This window comes from Saccoglossus kowalevskii, chromosome 14 (genome assembly GCF_978046115.1).
Source record: "Saccoglossus kowalevskii chromosome 14, keSacKowa6.1, whole genome shotgun sequence".
Taxonomy (NCBI): Eukaryota; Metazoa; Hemichordata; class Enteropneusta; family Harrimaniidae; genus Saccoglossus; species Saccoglossus kowalevskii.
Window position 1 is genome coordinate 11,085,104 of NC_140654.1, and position 15,880 is coordinate 11,100,983.

Below are 15,880 nucleotides of genomic sequence, written 5' to 3' on the forward strand. Positions count from 1 at the left end.
TGACTGATAACACTGTTATCTGTATCCACTTGGCATCGTTGTCATAACTACGCCCTCTATCGTCCGAACATAGTTTATTGAAACTCTTTTTTTTACCTCCATGGTTATACTAACTACTAGAACACATACAAATTCTACAAAAATTACTATTTAAAGCACGAAAATGATTTAAAAAAAAAAAACTACTATTGAAAAACTGGCGATAATAATATAAATAATAGTAATATGAATCAATAAAACATGAAAAAGGAATTTAAAAAAAATGTTCAATATATGTAAATTTATTTATCGTAAACTGCCTGATTTTTTACTTTTCAACGCCTTATTGGTCAAATAAGGTTCTCGTTACAGAGTCTGCTCACCAACCTTGTGCCGAAGGGTCCGGGGCATACTCCCCCTTAAAATTTTGAAATATAGACCCCTTGAAACGCTATTTCCTGCATTTTGATGGGAAAATTTTGCTGGCACGAAGGGTTTCAGCTTGATTTTGGAGGGGCGACGGGGGGGGGGGGGGTTGACGCCTCCCCAACATTTTTCGAGAGGGGGTTTCGATCACACCCCTCTGCCGCCGCCACAGCATTAGAACATCATGAATAACATCACTGAAATTGATGAATTGTACACGTTGTATGGAACCTATGTTGAACGGCACGCACAGTCTTCTTCCCATAGGTCTTTGCGCTTTACGCAATGAAAAGTAAAGCTCATCGAACTGTGTGGAGTTCGCGGGGCTCTGTGTATTAGCGACCGTGTTGCTTTAATAATAATAATCTTTAATCTCTTAACATCCATTGGAATGGATGAAAATCGATACATGACAATAAAAAAAACAATACAAACATTAATAAAAATAGCTAATAATTACAAAAGAGGAGAAAAAAATCTTTAAGAAAAATATTTTGAAGAAATAAGCTATTACACTTATACATTGTTATTAGTGACCCAATTATGTAATTGAGTTATGATGGTGTTGCTGCCTCAAGTTTAAATTAAATTTGTAGGTATTGAGCAAGAGGTACTGCCATTTTTTGGCAACTTAATAAGAAATTGAACTTTTCTTTCAGATTTAAATTCTTGAAAGTGTTTTCATGCTGTTCAGCTCTTGTGAATAGTTGATTTCTCAGGTCGAGGGTCGTCACCTGCGCACGCGCGGGAATTGAGCCCCAATCGACGGTAACAACACACGCTAAACCGCAAAGGCTCATGGTAGACGCTTATTTGTAGCCAATGACACGCTATGGCCATCTGACGCATGCGCAGGTGAAAACTCTCCGGCTTTAAATTTAATACGAAAACTAAACTTTTTAGTAGAAGCAAACGACGAGGAGATGAAAAGTATCAACGTCAGAAACTTTAAATGGTGATAAACTTGTAATATTATCAATAAAATGCGAACATACAGCAGTTCCAAACATCATATCTGTCTTTCAAATTAAAAAAAAAAAGTATATATATATATTTACACATTTTGAGTATATCCTGCACAGATTCAAAATAAAAAAATCCATAAAGAACGTATCAAATTTGCAATAATTAAGACATAATAACATTTGCCGGTGGTCGATAAGAGGGAGGGGAGCTGTGTACATCTACGTCGTTATTTCACATTAACGCGGAAAACACCTGTTAGTGAACTTACATGTAACACACCCTTCTCAGTTGAAGCGTTATCTTTAAATCACCGAAGGAATGTTGTTCGACTCCAATTATGAGTGACTGGGGTCAAAAACAAAGGCCTTGAGCTCTGTCGTCACATGATTCGAGCTGAGCGTAATGATTGGATAATTGACAGGACAATAGTCACTATGGCGACAGTCATGAAACGCTACACGGGTATAGGGTATTATATTAGTAACCGCGGGACGTGTTTTGCCTACCTGACATCGTACCTGTGTACTGACGTGGTTTGCAATCTTTTTTTCTAGCTTTCCCACTCAAACGTCAACATGTCCGAACAGCAGAACGAAGAGGTTAGTTTATTGTCTTTACATTAACGCCCTTTACAGCGTCTCGGTATGCATGCTTACTTTGAAGAAATCATCGCGAAAGTGCATAACTTAAAACCGTGCTGCGCGGCCATGTTGGTTTTGTAATCAGAATGACAGAATCGAATTACCGGTTGTCAAGTTAAATGCGTGTTCTTTCTTAATTAACACACCTTGTAACACTGTCCTATATTATTTAAAATATCACGAGGAAGTATTGCCGTTATTACTGCAAGTGTTAACATATCGGAATTAACACTCAGTCTTCGATTGTTTACATATGTCGGAATACCCATGACGACGTGTAATTGCCATCTTGACACGTGACTGATAAGGCGTATTATTGCAATAATAATCTGTGAGAAACGGTGGCAACATGAAGTTTATTTGTCGTGCAATTATAATGAAACATTGTCAAACGGGCACATATGAATACATATGCTATATTAGTGTAATACTTATTCATGGCCCTATTAGAAACTGGGTGTGTGCAAATTAAACTTTTTCTGACATAACTTTGAATTTTGGTGGAATCGGTTCGGGTTTCCTTCATCAAATGTGTCTCAGATATGTTTTTAATGTCATTCTATCTGAAACATTTCTCATATTGTTTCTGTACAGATTGATTTTCTAATTTCTAATAACCCTCACTAAATTATTGAAGTGATCCATCATTCCTGAGAATCTACTCATTTGTTTACTTAATATGTAAATTCAATTTTCCCAGTAACGAAGTATTGGTGAATACAAATTATAAAATTGGGCAATAAAAATATTGATGCAATTGTTGACTGTCTAAGAAACAACCCAATGATTATAGTTCGGTCTAATGATTTCTATGGCAACAATATGTTGTAGGAGACGACACAACAGGAAGAACAGACAGAAGAACAACAAGAGGACCAAGAAGAGGCAAAAGAGGGAGAGGGCGAAGGAGGAGATAAAAAGAAAGAGGAAAAAAAAGGTAAATTTCTATATGGGCTAGGCAGCTATAAAAAAAAATTATACACTGAAGCCAACAAGGACATGTGTATTCTTATAAATATATATAGAAACCTGACTGTTTGCATCATATTCATTCAAATCTAAATAAGACAAATGGAGAGACTCAGTCACCACAAATCTCTATTATGTGTAGTGCTCACACATAAAACAGAATGTGTCAAAAAATGGGCCATTTAGTTTTATAAATAATTTAAAAAATACATGCTTTAACTGACATCACAGTATTTTGTAAGAAAGGCATATACTGGTAGATAATATAAACCTGTAGTGGGGGGAAGCAATGCTTTGTATACCCACTAATAAACTCTGGAAATACTGTAGAATACTTTATTTTAGCCGAAATTAATTTTCGCTGTAAGTACTTTTTGGGTGTTTTGTATGGAATTTATTTTCACTGATTTTTGACAAGTTGAATGTAAAATATAGGAAAAAAGGTATATTCGCTGGATTTTATTTTCACTGAATCATTTCTTCAGCAAAAATTTTGAAAATTAATTTTAAGCGAAAATAAAATATTTTACAGTATTTTCAGATATTTTATCAGCTGTCTGAATTTGGTAAAAGTGCTTTGAAAATTAATTACTCACTAGCCAATTTTTTTCTAAAATAAGAAACAAAAAACTTCTTTCTTTACACTGTGTTTCATTCTTACGAAGCCTGTATAAGAAATATTGCAATGAAGGAGAAGTACCCGGTAAACTGGCAAAATTGGGGCTTAGTCTTGCTGTATAGAATTGGGACTCAGAGTCATTATTTATTTGCCGCTCATTGTTAATACATAAGTCTCCTTTCTTGTGCTGCGTGTTGCATATATTCTAACTGAGTTGAAAAAAAAATATGAAAAAGATTTTTCTGAGACAGATTAACTAAATTAAAACTGTGTGAAAATATAAAAGCAGTAGATCTTTGTCACTTTTATGTGGGTTTGTACATACATACTGTAAAACCATTTATTTTCACTATTTTGATGTTTTGAGAAATTTCACTTGATAGGAAAAACAATAAGTTCTATTATTCTATGATGTTCATGTGAATTTAATTCAGCGAATTTTACTGATCAACGAAAATAACAAAATTAAAACCCAGTGAATATTTAATGCATTCACAGTATGTGCTACACCCTATGCAGCCATGCATCAAACACTAAAATTTAAAGGTTGTGAAAATTGACATTCAGATTTGACCTTCAATCTTATAACAATAAACTACCGACAAAGATGAACTGATTATTCTCTTTTCAAAGGGTATATCTATACAATATAGCTGCAAACAGCATTAATTTGTGTCACTCATATGTTGTGTACATTCTCGGCTTCAATTAATGAGATAAAGGGTCCCACCCATCAGTCTTTTTTATTCCATGTCTTTGAGAATTCACTTTGGTATAATCCCACCATTTTCTATTATTATAAATACAATTAAATGGCTTTGACATCAGATATACTGCTAGTCTGAAAGGCAGGGTTATTTATGTCCAAATCTACTGTTCTGATAAATCTTCTCTCTATAAAGTCATCAACATATTTTGTCTATATATTTTTCAAAAATGTTCCTACCTTTTAAACTTCATAATTTGAGTTGTAGCCGAACCTGTGTATAGTGACCAGTCTTTATATAGAGGTTGGAATATTTTTTATGTATCACCAACTCATACATTTGACATAATATTAATTCAGAAAATAATGAGATGGTACTGTGAAAACAACAACAATAAATTTATTTGATTTTGACTTAAGAAAATCGGAAATCGTTTTTTAAACAGAATGCTAATTCATATATTTGGTCTCTAAACAAAGGTGAATTAGCAAGTATGTTATGCCCCGGGACTGCCTAAAACAGTTACTGTAGACAGGTGCCATCTTACGCATGCACAGGTGGCGACTCCCTTGCTTTAACATATGTACGCATTACTAATATGTTACACTGTGCGTCATATTAATCTGACTTGTGAACTCTGTTTGTTTATATTTGTAGAAAAGCCAAGCATTGAAGACAGACGTCATCGACAATACAAAAAACAATTAAATAAAATGCAGGAAACACTCAATGAGGAGAAAAGTAAAATAGTCAAACCAGAATAGTGAGTACAACTTTTAATTGAAATGCATCATGGGAACACCATCCTACATGCATATAGGACTTCATTAATATATTTAATTAGCATAATATCATTTTTCAAATACAAATTCTACCATTAGGAGTTTTCTCACTCAATTTTTTCTGTAAAATATTGTCTCTAGGAATTTATTTTTGCAATTTTCACTGGCGGAATGATTCAATGAAAGTAAAATATATTTTACATTCAACTCAGTTCAAAAATCAGTGAAAATAAATTCCATACCAAAAAACACCCAAAAAAGTTTTTCAGTGAAAATTAATTTTAGCTAAAATAAAGTCTTTCACCGTTTTTTTTTTTTAATTTAGAAAGTCCTACAAAATCGTGTGGCACCAGGGGAAGTGAGATAATCACATTATGTAGGAAATAGTTTTCATAACTTTAGATAATTTGATAGCCATTAAGAAAGTCCCCTGCTATATATTACAATGTTCATTGGAACTTTCCTGAGTTGCTAACTAAAGAATCTTGTTCGTGACCACTATAAGAATCAGAATAAAAGCACTGCAATTTTTCATTACTAATTCTAGAATAAAAATTGGGGAAAAAAACATGCATACCAGTACATGATTTTTTAAAACAAAATTAATCAAAATTGTTTCCCTCTTTTATGGGTCTTAACAGAATGCAGTAATTTAAACCATGTATTGCATATGTATAGCTTCATACTTAATGTAATATTATTTCTATCACCCTTGCAGTACACCCTATACCCCCTATATATGGAATAGTTTAACCCCATATTATGAAACAAATACAGTGCAATATTTGATGGACTTGCCAAATGAAGTAAGACATGGTTATATAAATAGAAATACAGCTCAAGGTTTGGTAGATCCAGAAGTCTCACACAGAATGGATATGTAAGTTATTTTATATTCATGTGAAATTTAGTTTTGAAATACATTATAAAAGGGGAGAAGCAGCTAACATAATTTTAATTCAGGAATTTTCTGAAATTTGAAAATCAGAAAAAAAAAACTATTATTAACCTTTTCACCACCAGACTTACTTTCCAAAATTTGTCTGCGCTTATTTCATATATTATTCAATTTTTCTGGAAATGAACACTAATTTTGAAGCTAACAGACAAAATTTGAGTCAATTTTAAGTTTTTACTTAAAAAATTTGGCTGTTGTTGTTCAAATCTAATTTAGAATGGTCACTAGAGGAGAGCTTAAGACTATGGAGAGAAATAACAAAACTATTGATTCCATAGAAAGAGGCTCGGAATTCTCAATATCTGCTTCCATTTTTAAAACAGTAATTATAGAACAATAACTTTTCATATAACTTACAATAAAAGTATTAATTTTTTCAGGTAGCTTCTATTTTAATTTTTTTGTTATATTATATCGGCATATTTAGTTGATTTTTGTATTATATTCCTACATTTATTAATTATTTGAGTGGACTTAATGTGGGAAATGAATTCCCACCTACATGAATAATCAAGTTGTCCATACTACAGTTTCATAATTATTAAAAACCAACTTTCTAGTTCACCATGGCAACATCAATCATACTTAATTATATATAGTATACTCAATGGGGTTCAATTAATGTTCTGTGATGTTTAATTGAGTTATGATTGTATACCGGTAGTCCTTTAAGGGCTTTTCTCCAAATTAAAAAATTAGATCAATATAAAACACAGACATGTTCACTAGCGCTATAGATATTGAGTTATGATATGAATAAAAAATTGCATTTCATCAGATTGTTGAGAAACTCCAGTGTCAATATTCTGTGACATTGTAATAAATATGGTTTCCACACAATTTATATTTGCTCCAGTAATAACTTATTTTGAATGACTTGTATAAGAATGTTGCCAATGAGTTCTAAGTGTATTTAGATTAACTAAATTGCTTTTTTATTGCTTCCACACATACATATTATTCTCAAACATATTTTTACATTTCAGCATGGATTTCCCATCATTCAATTTAGTCATATTTTTCTGCATTTTTAACTAATTTAACTATTAATATAATTAATAATTTGTTTTAAAAAATAATTTATAAAAAACTGATGGCTTTACTATTAAGTCAGTAAAAGTGACAATAGTTCTTGTAAAATTTCAGAAATGATATTATATTACTCACACCACAACCCAAATTGTTTCCTATCTCATACTACGGTGTTTTCGTCATAAATAACTCTGGTACTGCTGGTTATTTGTTACTAGTGTTATCATCTAACCTAATTTTAGAAACTTACACAATTTTAAATCGAACCTATTTGAATCATTTATTTATTGACTAAACCCATCTGATTAAAATCAGATGTGGATATATTCCATTTTTTAAAAATCAATTTTTATATTTTGTTATTCTTGTTCATTGTTCATTTTTGGTTTTACTTGCTATTATTAGGTTTTTTTTTTTATACATATATCGTATCTCGAACACATTAACTATATGTGACTCAATGTGTATGGAAATCCTGAGACTAGTAATTAAGACAGCCGGGAGTTGATTATATAAAAAAAAACTTAATAACAGCAAGTAAAAAATAAATAAACAAAAATAAAAATAAAAATATATTATATATATATATATATATATATATATATATATATATATTAAAGCCTATATATATACCGGGTATATTAGATTTTAATATTTTAATTAGATTCATTGTAACCACTTTAATAATCCTGATCAGTTTATTTCTACTATATTGCTTGGTTGCCATTGCTTACAAACATAAACAATCTGGTGTATTTTCCTGTATGATAATAGAGTCCCAGGTCATACTATGTGGGTTCAGAGGTCACCACAACAGGTGGGGGGGAGGTCTACTTAAATGAATATTGTAACCAATTACTGAAAAAAAAAATATTGAGAGGACACCTGATTTCAAGGCATATCAAAATAACACCAAAGCAAACTTGTTGTATAACAAGGCAATTGTATTCAAGTTCTGCAATATCATGCTAACAAATACAAGTCAAAATAACTTGTAGTTTTCTATCATATCCCCACTCAGAGGTAACCCCTGTGTGACTAATATAATAATTGAGTTAAATTGATTATGAAATCAAACCTGCCATGCCCATACTATAATGGGTCAACTGAGTGAACTATGCCCTCTATGACAAAAAAGCACATTCATTTTGTTTTTATGATGAATTCACCTCAATTGCAAGGAACCATCCATAATCATTGGAAGTGGCAGAACAAATATAATAATTATATTATGTGGTTGAATCAGTGTGGTAGTAGAATTGAAGATTTTTCATTCACTGCAAGATCTCCCATATTACGAAGAAGGCGCAAACTTCTACTGCAAAAATCAAATGATCTAATTTAGAATTTTTTATTTTGAGATTTACCATCATCAAATGTATATTAGACGTGAAAATACCCACAAAACATATGTATTGTTTGAATCCCATAAGATGTTTTGACGTCACTACGACGTTATGATCTTAGAATACTGTAAAAAGATTACTGGGGTAATTTTCACTGCGTTTAAATTTCACTGATTTAGCATTTCAGGCATACCCAGTAGGTTTTAAATTCACGGTTATATCATTTAGATAATGTGTTCTATGCTAAATTTTACATATTCACTGGGTTTTAATTTAGCGCATTTTCCAGTCAGCGAAATAAGCAAAATTAAAACCCAGTGAATAATTAATCCTTTTACAGTGTATGGAAACAAAACAGAGAAATGTTTGAAGATTTAATGACAGCATGTATATAAGTCTAGTGATTGAGTTACCAGAGGGAGTCTAACTACATGTAATATAAGGCCTTTGCTGTACCCCAATTTTCAGGGGCGGAGCTACTTCACAGAATGTTCTACATCTCAGATGCGCACCACTGTACCATGTTTTTGCCATGGGCTCTGCACAAGAAATTCAACTTTGAAGCAATCCTAGGCAATCATTTATATATGTTGCACATGTGTATCCTGGTATCTAGTTACACTGTGTAGTGTAAATGCTCAGATGTCCGACCCTAAGAATTCAACTTGCAACTCATTTTATTTTTTTCTTAACAGCATATAATTTTATTTATTTGATATTTTACATTTATCAACATTGTTAGCTTTGACAGGCTTCCTAACTGACTTTATTGTTTTGTTCATTTTATGTTTACAGTGAACTTGATCCAGTTCCTAATGACATTGTTATGACACCTCGGGACAAATCAGGGTATGTAAAAATATATTATGATTCAAGTTTATCAACGAAAAACATTTTTCCAAATTAGTAGATACATTTCTTTAATGTTAAGACAAATTTTTTCATCGCTAAAAAATAAGCCCACATAAATTATTTTTTATTGAAACATTACCTGATGAAAGTGTTGAAACTAGAGGTAGATTTGGTCCAGAATTGAGAAAGAAATTATTGCACATAAATTCAAGAGTTCAATGACAGTTCTTTAAGTTTTGTTAGATGACTTAACAGTAGTTTGATTTTTCCATGTTTACCTTATTAACTCACCTCGATATTTTTAGCATTAAGCATGTGTTTAACTATTCAGACTTTTAATTTGCCATTCATTCAAAATTATTGTTCGATATTTGAACCATTCTTTAATATTTGCAGCAAAAAAGACAATAATAAGAAAAGCAAGAAGAAGGAAGGCAGCACAAGACTACCAAAATGGCCTGTTGTTAGAATGAATGATACTGATTTGAATCAAGAAATTGACTGGAGTGACGTACCAAAACTAAGGTCAGTGACAGTTATCTAAAAAATTCCAAAAAACTACCAACAAATTGCACGTTTGATTCCACATTTTCTTACCTTCGAACCAACGACAAAAAGAATGTAATTGAAATTGTAATTCATGATATTTTCATTCAAACAAAATAAATAAAAAAATTTTTGTTTTCATTATTTACTCTTGATGCAACAAAGGTATACCTTCATCTTTATAAATATTTATGAATTTCAATGGCAGTTTAATTCAACCAGCCAATCAACGATTACATTTTGCAACAATGTCATTTTTAAAACGTTCCAATGTTATTCAATCGGCCAATAGAAACATCTTGTTTCAGTTTCAATTGTGAATATTTATAAAGATGAAGGGAATACTAGTACTTTTGTTGTGCCTAGAGTACTATAAAAAGGATAAAATACAATATATGTTTGTTTGCTCACAAGACTTCATTTCATCTGAATGTCAATAGAGACAATCTTTGGTGAGAAAGAAAATCTGTTGTAACATCCTAATCTTTTGAAAACATAAATATTTATTATTTTTGTTCAACTTGCAGAGAGGAGCTTAGAACCAAGTACAGTACAGGGGCACAGCAAAGAATAAAAAATGACTACACACGAACAAAACAAGACTGGACAAGAATGGATCTTGATGAATTGAAAAAAGTTCACCCTGTCACAAAAAGCCATATGAAAGTAACCTGCAATGCCTATTTGGGAACCACGCCGGGCTCGAAAAGAGCAGTCACAACACTATCCAAAACGCTTGATGATTAATCTTCCATAGAATTATATTCATCAAATATTATTGGTATTAATATGTATGCAACATTATTTCTACATTACAACTATTTTTTTTACCATATCCATGTTTTGGTGACATTCCCAGCATGCATCATTTTGACATCTGCCCCAGCATGCAACATTACTTCTGCATTGTAACAACTACTTTTTTTTTACCATATCCATGTTTTGGTGACATTCCCAGCATGCATCATGTTGACATCTGCCCCATCATGCAACATTACCTCTGCATTGCCACAACTTTTTTTGTTTTTTACCATATCCACATTTTTGTGATCTTTCCCAGCATGCATCATCTTGACATCTGTCCCAGCATGCAATATTTGATTTTACAGACTGAAACAAAAAATTTCAACTTTGCACTTTGTATGATATTTTTCGACCATATAGAAATGTTAGCAGACTATTTTACAAATATGTCTTTCTTAGTTGGCATTTTATTTTAATTACTTTCTTTCGTCTCTTGCTAACTTGCTAATTCAACGGAAAATGAGATTTCAAAAATGAGATTGACTAATATGTACATTAGCTATTTCAAAATGTTTCACACTAATTTAAATTTGATTTGGCAGAGTCATATAATACTAGTAACGGTACATCACATTAATACGTATGGCAAACCGCAGGAAAAGAGAACTTGGAATGTAATCGTAGTACACAACATCAAATCTCAATATTATTATGACTTATAGTTGCAGCGAAACCTCCTAAATTATTGCATGTTGCAGTAAGCTTAGTACATCAATTAAATAAAAATATTTGTGCCAAATATTAAATATTCGAGTGTTTGTTTGTGACAAATTAACTCCAATTGATGGTAGTAATTAATGTATTAGAGAATAATTGATCCTCCATCATCTACATAAATAAGGCAAAACAAAAATATTTATTTCTAGTTGCAATGTGTGTTGGTCGAAAGAGACTGCTCACTGTTTTGTTTATGGTTTCTGCAAAAATGGCCAAACGAATTAAAAAAAAAAGGCATATCAATGTACCATTGTTTTTGACATCTCAAAAGCAGAAACTACACTTTTAACAGACTAAGACAAGGTTATACATTGGCTGTGGTATGCAATGAAAAACATTTTCTGTGCAGACTGAAAAAAAAAAATTAAAAAAAGGGTTTTGCGTTACGAATACCCTTCTCCCTCTTCCAGTTTCGCCTTTTGATCACCTGTGATATAGTGACTAAACTAAAACAAGAATAATTACTAATATGAATCGGTGTTTGTGATTTAATCTATTATGACTTGGGGAAAAAAATACTGTAAAATTTTTACTACTTGGAATTTTTTTAGAATTTTATGGCATTCGAGGAGAGATCAGTTTGGAAAGTCATTGTTGTATCAACCCAGAAAAAATTTGACTGCTACAAAAATTTCTGATTTTCACTGTTTCCAGAAATCTTTCTCTTGTGAAATTAGATTGGTATACAGTAGTCATACAATGTACAATCATACACCAATTAAGAACAGATAGATTGGTTTCTGCAGTAAATTTATAGCAAATCTCATCACAATACTATGACATAACAATTCTATAAAAACTTAAATTTGTTCACAGTGATAAGTCTACTAAATAATATATAGACCTCAGATTGTTTTTGAAATTAAAAATGGCTGCCAAAGTTTCTATGGAAACAAGTACAGCAAATTTACATAATTTGTAGTGTTATTTCTATATTTTCCTGGTGTTTCAATAACTCTAACGACATGTACTCCAGTATGCGTTCAGATCATATTAAGTAAACGTTTGTAGTTTATTTTATGTGTAATTTTAATCAAAAGAGTGCGAGTGTGGGTTTATTGGTGCATATTAGTGTACATATTTACAAATAAAAGAACTATTTCATATACTGTTTGTGTGCTAAGTCAATTCTACATCACCCTCACCTTTCATGATAAACCATCCATCTTCAGTATCAATATATTTATTTGCAGACATTATACTTTTGGCGCAACAAAGGTATACCCTTCATCTTTATAAATAGTTATAAATTTCATAAGTGAAACTAACATAAGTTGTTTCTATTGGCAGACTATACATTGGAATGTTTTCAAATGTTCTTGTTGTGCACTGTCCTCATTAATTTGATTAAACCATAACCCTTAGAAAGAGACTCTTTCTAAGGTCTATGATTAAACTGCCATTGGATCATATAAATATATAAATATTTATAAAGAGGAAGCAAATGCTTTTGTTGTGCTGAGAGTGTACTAATGTACTGTAAAATGACTAATTTTCACTGGGTTTAAATTTCGCTGATTTACCATTTCAGGCATATTCAGTGGGTTTTAAATTCATGGTTTTAATTTAGCACATTTTCCAGTCAGTGAAATAAGCAAAATTAAAACCCAGTGAATAATTAATCCTTTTACAATACTTGGTCCATTACTAGGGGGTGCAGTCATTCAGGTGACAATTGCATCATAGTGCCAGCCCATAATGATTTGTAAAAATATGTCACTAGCGTACATCAGTCCACGCAACCAGCACACACACTACAATCAAACATCGCAAACTTAAGTTATCATTCAAATGTCTCACAAGTGACATAAATGGGGGACACATTGTACTGTTATATGGACATATTGCCAGTACTGGTGTACTTCACAACTTATATGGACACACACACAGGCTCCACACATATTTTGTAATGAAAATAGGAAATTTTTTTTTTAAAAATATGTTTTATTCTGTCTCGCACAGTAGCTTTTGAAAGACAGTTGTAATTTTTGTAGAGGTGATTACACTAATTACAATGTAGCTCATTAGGAAATAGTAATGACATCACTACTAAACAGTAATGACATCACTACAAAATACCCTCATAGTAATGACATCATTACCAAATACCCTAATAGTAATGACATCATTACCAAATACCCTCATAGTAATGACATCATTACCAAATACCCTAATAATAATGACATCATTACCAAATACTCAATAGTAATGACATCATTACCAAATACCCTCATAGTAATGACACCATTACCAAATACACTAGTAATGACATCACTATCAAATGCCCTAAGAGTACCGGTAATGACATCATAACCAAATGCCCTGATAGTAATGACATCACTACCAAATACCATAATAGTAATGACATCACTACCAAATACCATAATAGTAATGACATCACTACCAAATACCCTAATAGTAATGACATCAATAAAAATACTTTTGATATTTGTTGAAATCTTTTGAAGCAGGAATTTTAGTGAAATTCTACAAGGTTCTTCCCTGCTACTTGGTATTCAAAAATCCAAAGGAAAAAATTGAAACAGCCAAACTTTTTTTTGAATTACGAACCTCAATTGCATGTAGTTTGATCAAGTTAAATTCAAAATTATCACCACAGTAGTTTTGTTTCAAAGTTTTCCTTGTATTGGCTCTCATTCTGATATGAAGTTATAGTTATTTTAAATTTTCAACATTTTTAGTCAGCAGTGTACCCTTGAAGACTATCACACCAAATGATCAGCTAAAAATATTACAAGATTTCAAAAAAAATGTTTGAGATGATGTCACAAATTGTTATTCAAGAAGACATTCATTTTGGACAAACAGAATGTAAAACAAACATTTAAGTGACTGGTTTGGCAGTGATGTTGCAAAATTTTTCGGAGGACTATATTCACTTAATTAGTTATCCTTTTTAGAATTGAATCGTGAATCAGCGAATAGCACAAATGAAAATTGTATGCAAACGCGCATGATGTATACATTGCATGTGACTCAAATGTGATTTTTACGACAGTGAAAATAAAACAAGTGTCTAGACATAACACTTACCAACTCTATGCAAGTCAATGACAATGTAGTGTAGTGGAGTATTATTAAAACATGGTTGACTTGATTACTCTTAATGCAAAAGTAGCACTAGTCGCAGCTTGGTGTCGATAAACCAGCTGTACTTTTGATAAGCTTCCAATTAATGTTTCAGTAAATCAAAATAAAAAAACATACACAGTGTTCACGTTCAGCTGCCAACCTGAATCGATTTCCACTGTAACTCTTATCAATCTATACACGGTTTCTATCGTTTCTATATTCGTGAAATCAAATTAACTGCAATACGTATTAAGTACCTACAAAATTAAGTTCACAGCAGAGTCAAACTTTGGATAATATTTGTCTAATATCTGTCTATTTTGCATAATATTGAATAAGTTAATAAAATTGTATGATTTTATTTAAATGGTATTAAATATTTCTAACTCATCTTTTTGAAATCTGTGTTTATGAAACATCTTTAATTTCTTTTAATAGCACGTTCACTTAATATTATTTAAAAGCATTGTCCATGTTCAGTTTTTTGTGACTATGAATCGTAAAACAACGAATAAATTATATTATAATTAAATGTTGGGAAAGTATTCAGTATAATAAAATGATAAAGCTAACATGGCCAACATTTTGAAACAAATCACAATGCAAACCTTCATTCATCAAAACCATCTGGTTTGGTGTCCATGCCAAATTTGAATAAAATCTGTTCAAATGTTGTTTTTTAGGGTTTAACAATTTTAGGCCCAGTGTTCAATGCTGAGGTATGGTTCGACAACAACAATGTTAGGTTCCATGTTAACTAACATCTAGGTCTAGTGTTCAAAAACTTAAGAATAAGGGTTAAATGATTGTTGTGTTCAACAATGCAAGAATCATTGTTTAATAATTGTTGAATAGAGCATTTAACAATATACCAGGTAGCCAGTGTTTGATCAGTGTTGAGTAGTGTTCAGCAATTTTAAAATCAAAGGTCAGTGAATGTTGAGTAGTGTTCAGCAATTTTAAAGGTCAGTGAATGTTGAGTAGTGTTCAGCAATTTTAAAATCAAAGGTCAGTGAATGTTGAGTAGTGTTCAGCAATTTTAAAATTAAAGGTCAGTGAATGTTGAGTAGTGTTCAGCAATTTTAAAATCAAAGGTCAGTGAATGTTGAGTAGTGTTCAGCAATTTTAAAATTAAAGGTCAGTGAATGTTGAGTAGTGTTCAGCAATTTTAAAATCAAAGGTCAGTGAATGTTGAGTAGTGTTCAGCAATTTTAAAATCAAAGGTCAGTGAATGTTGAGTAGTGTTCAGCAATTTTAAAATTAAAGGTCAGTGAATGTTGAGTAGTGTTCAGCAATTTTAAAATCAAAGGTCAGTGAATGTTGAGTAGTGTTCAGCAATTTTAAAATTAAAGGTCAGTGAATGTTGAGTAGTGTTCAGCAATTTTAAAATCAAAGGTCAGTGAATGTTGAGTAGTGTTCAGCAATTTTAAAATCAAAGGTCAG

General features: G+C 31.6%; 1 protein-coding gene across 1 annotated transcript; it reads left to right on the top strand.

The window, feature by feature from the left end:
- The first annotated feature begins 1,823 nt into the window (after positions 1 to 1,823).
- On the top strand, positions 1,824 to 10,631 carry LOC100376426 (uncharacterized). The gene is made up of 7 exons (XM_002736188.4): positions 1,824 to 1,970; positions 2,844 to 2,949; positions 4,965 to 5,070; positions 5,808 to 5,969; positions 9,221 to 9,274; positions 9,674 to 9,802; positions 10,351 to 10,631. The coding sequence occupies exons 1-7, from the start codon at positions 1,947 to 1,949 to the stop codon at positions 10,568 to 10,570; spliced, it is 801 nt and encodes a 266-aa protein (XP_002736234.2). The 5' UTR covers positions 1,824 to 1,946; the 3' UTR covers positions 10,571 to 10,631.
- The last annotated feature ends 5,249 nt before the right edge of the window (positions 10,632 to 15,880 follow it).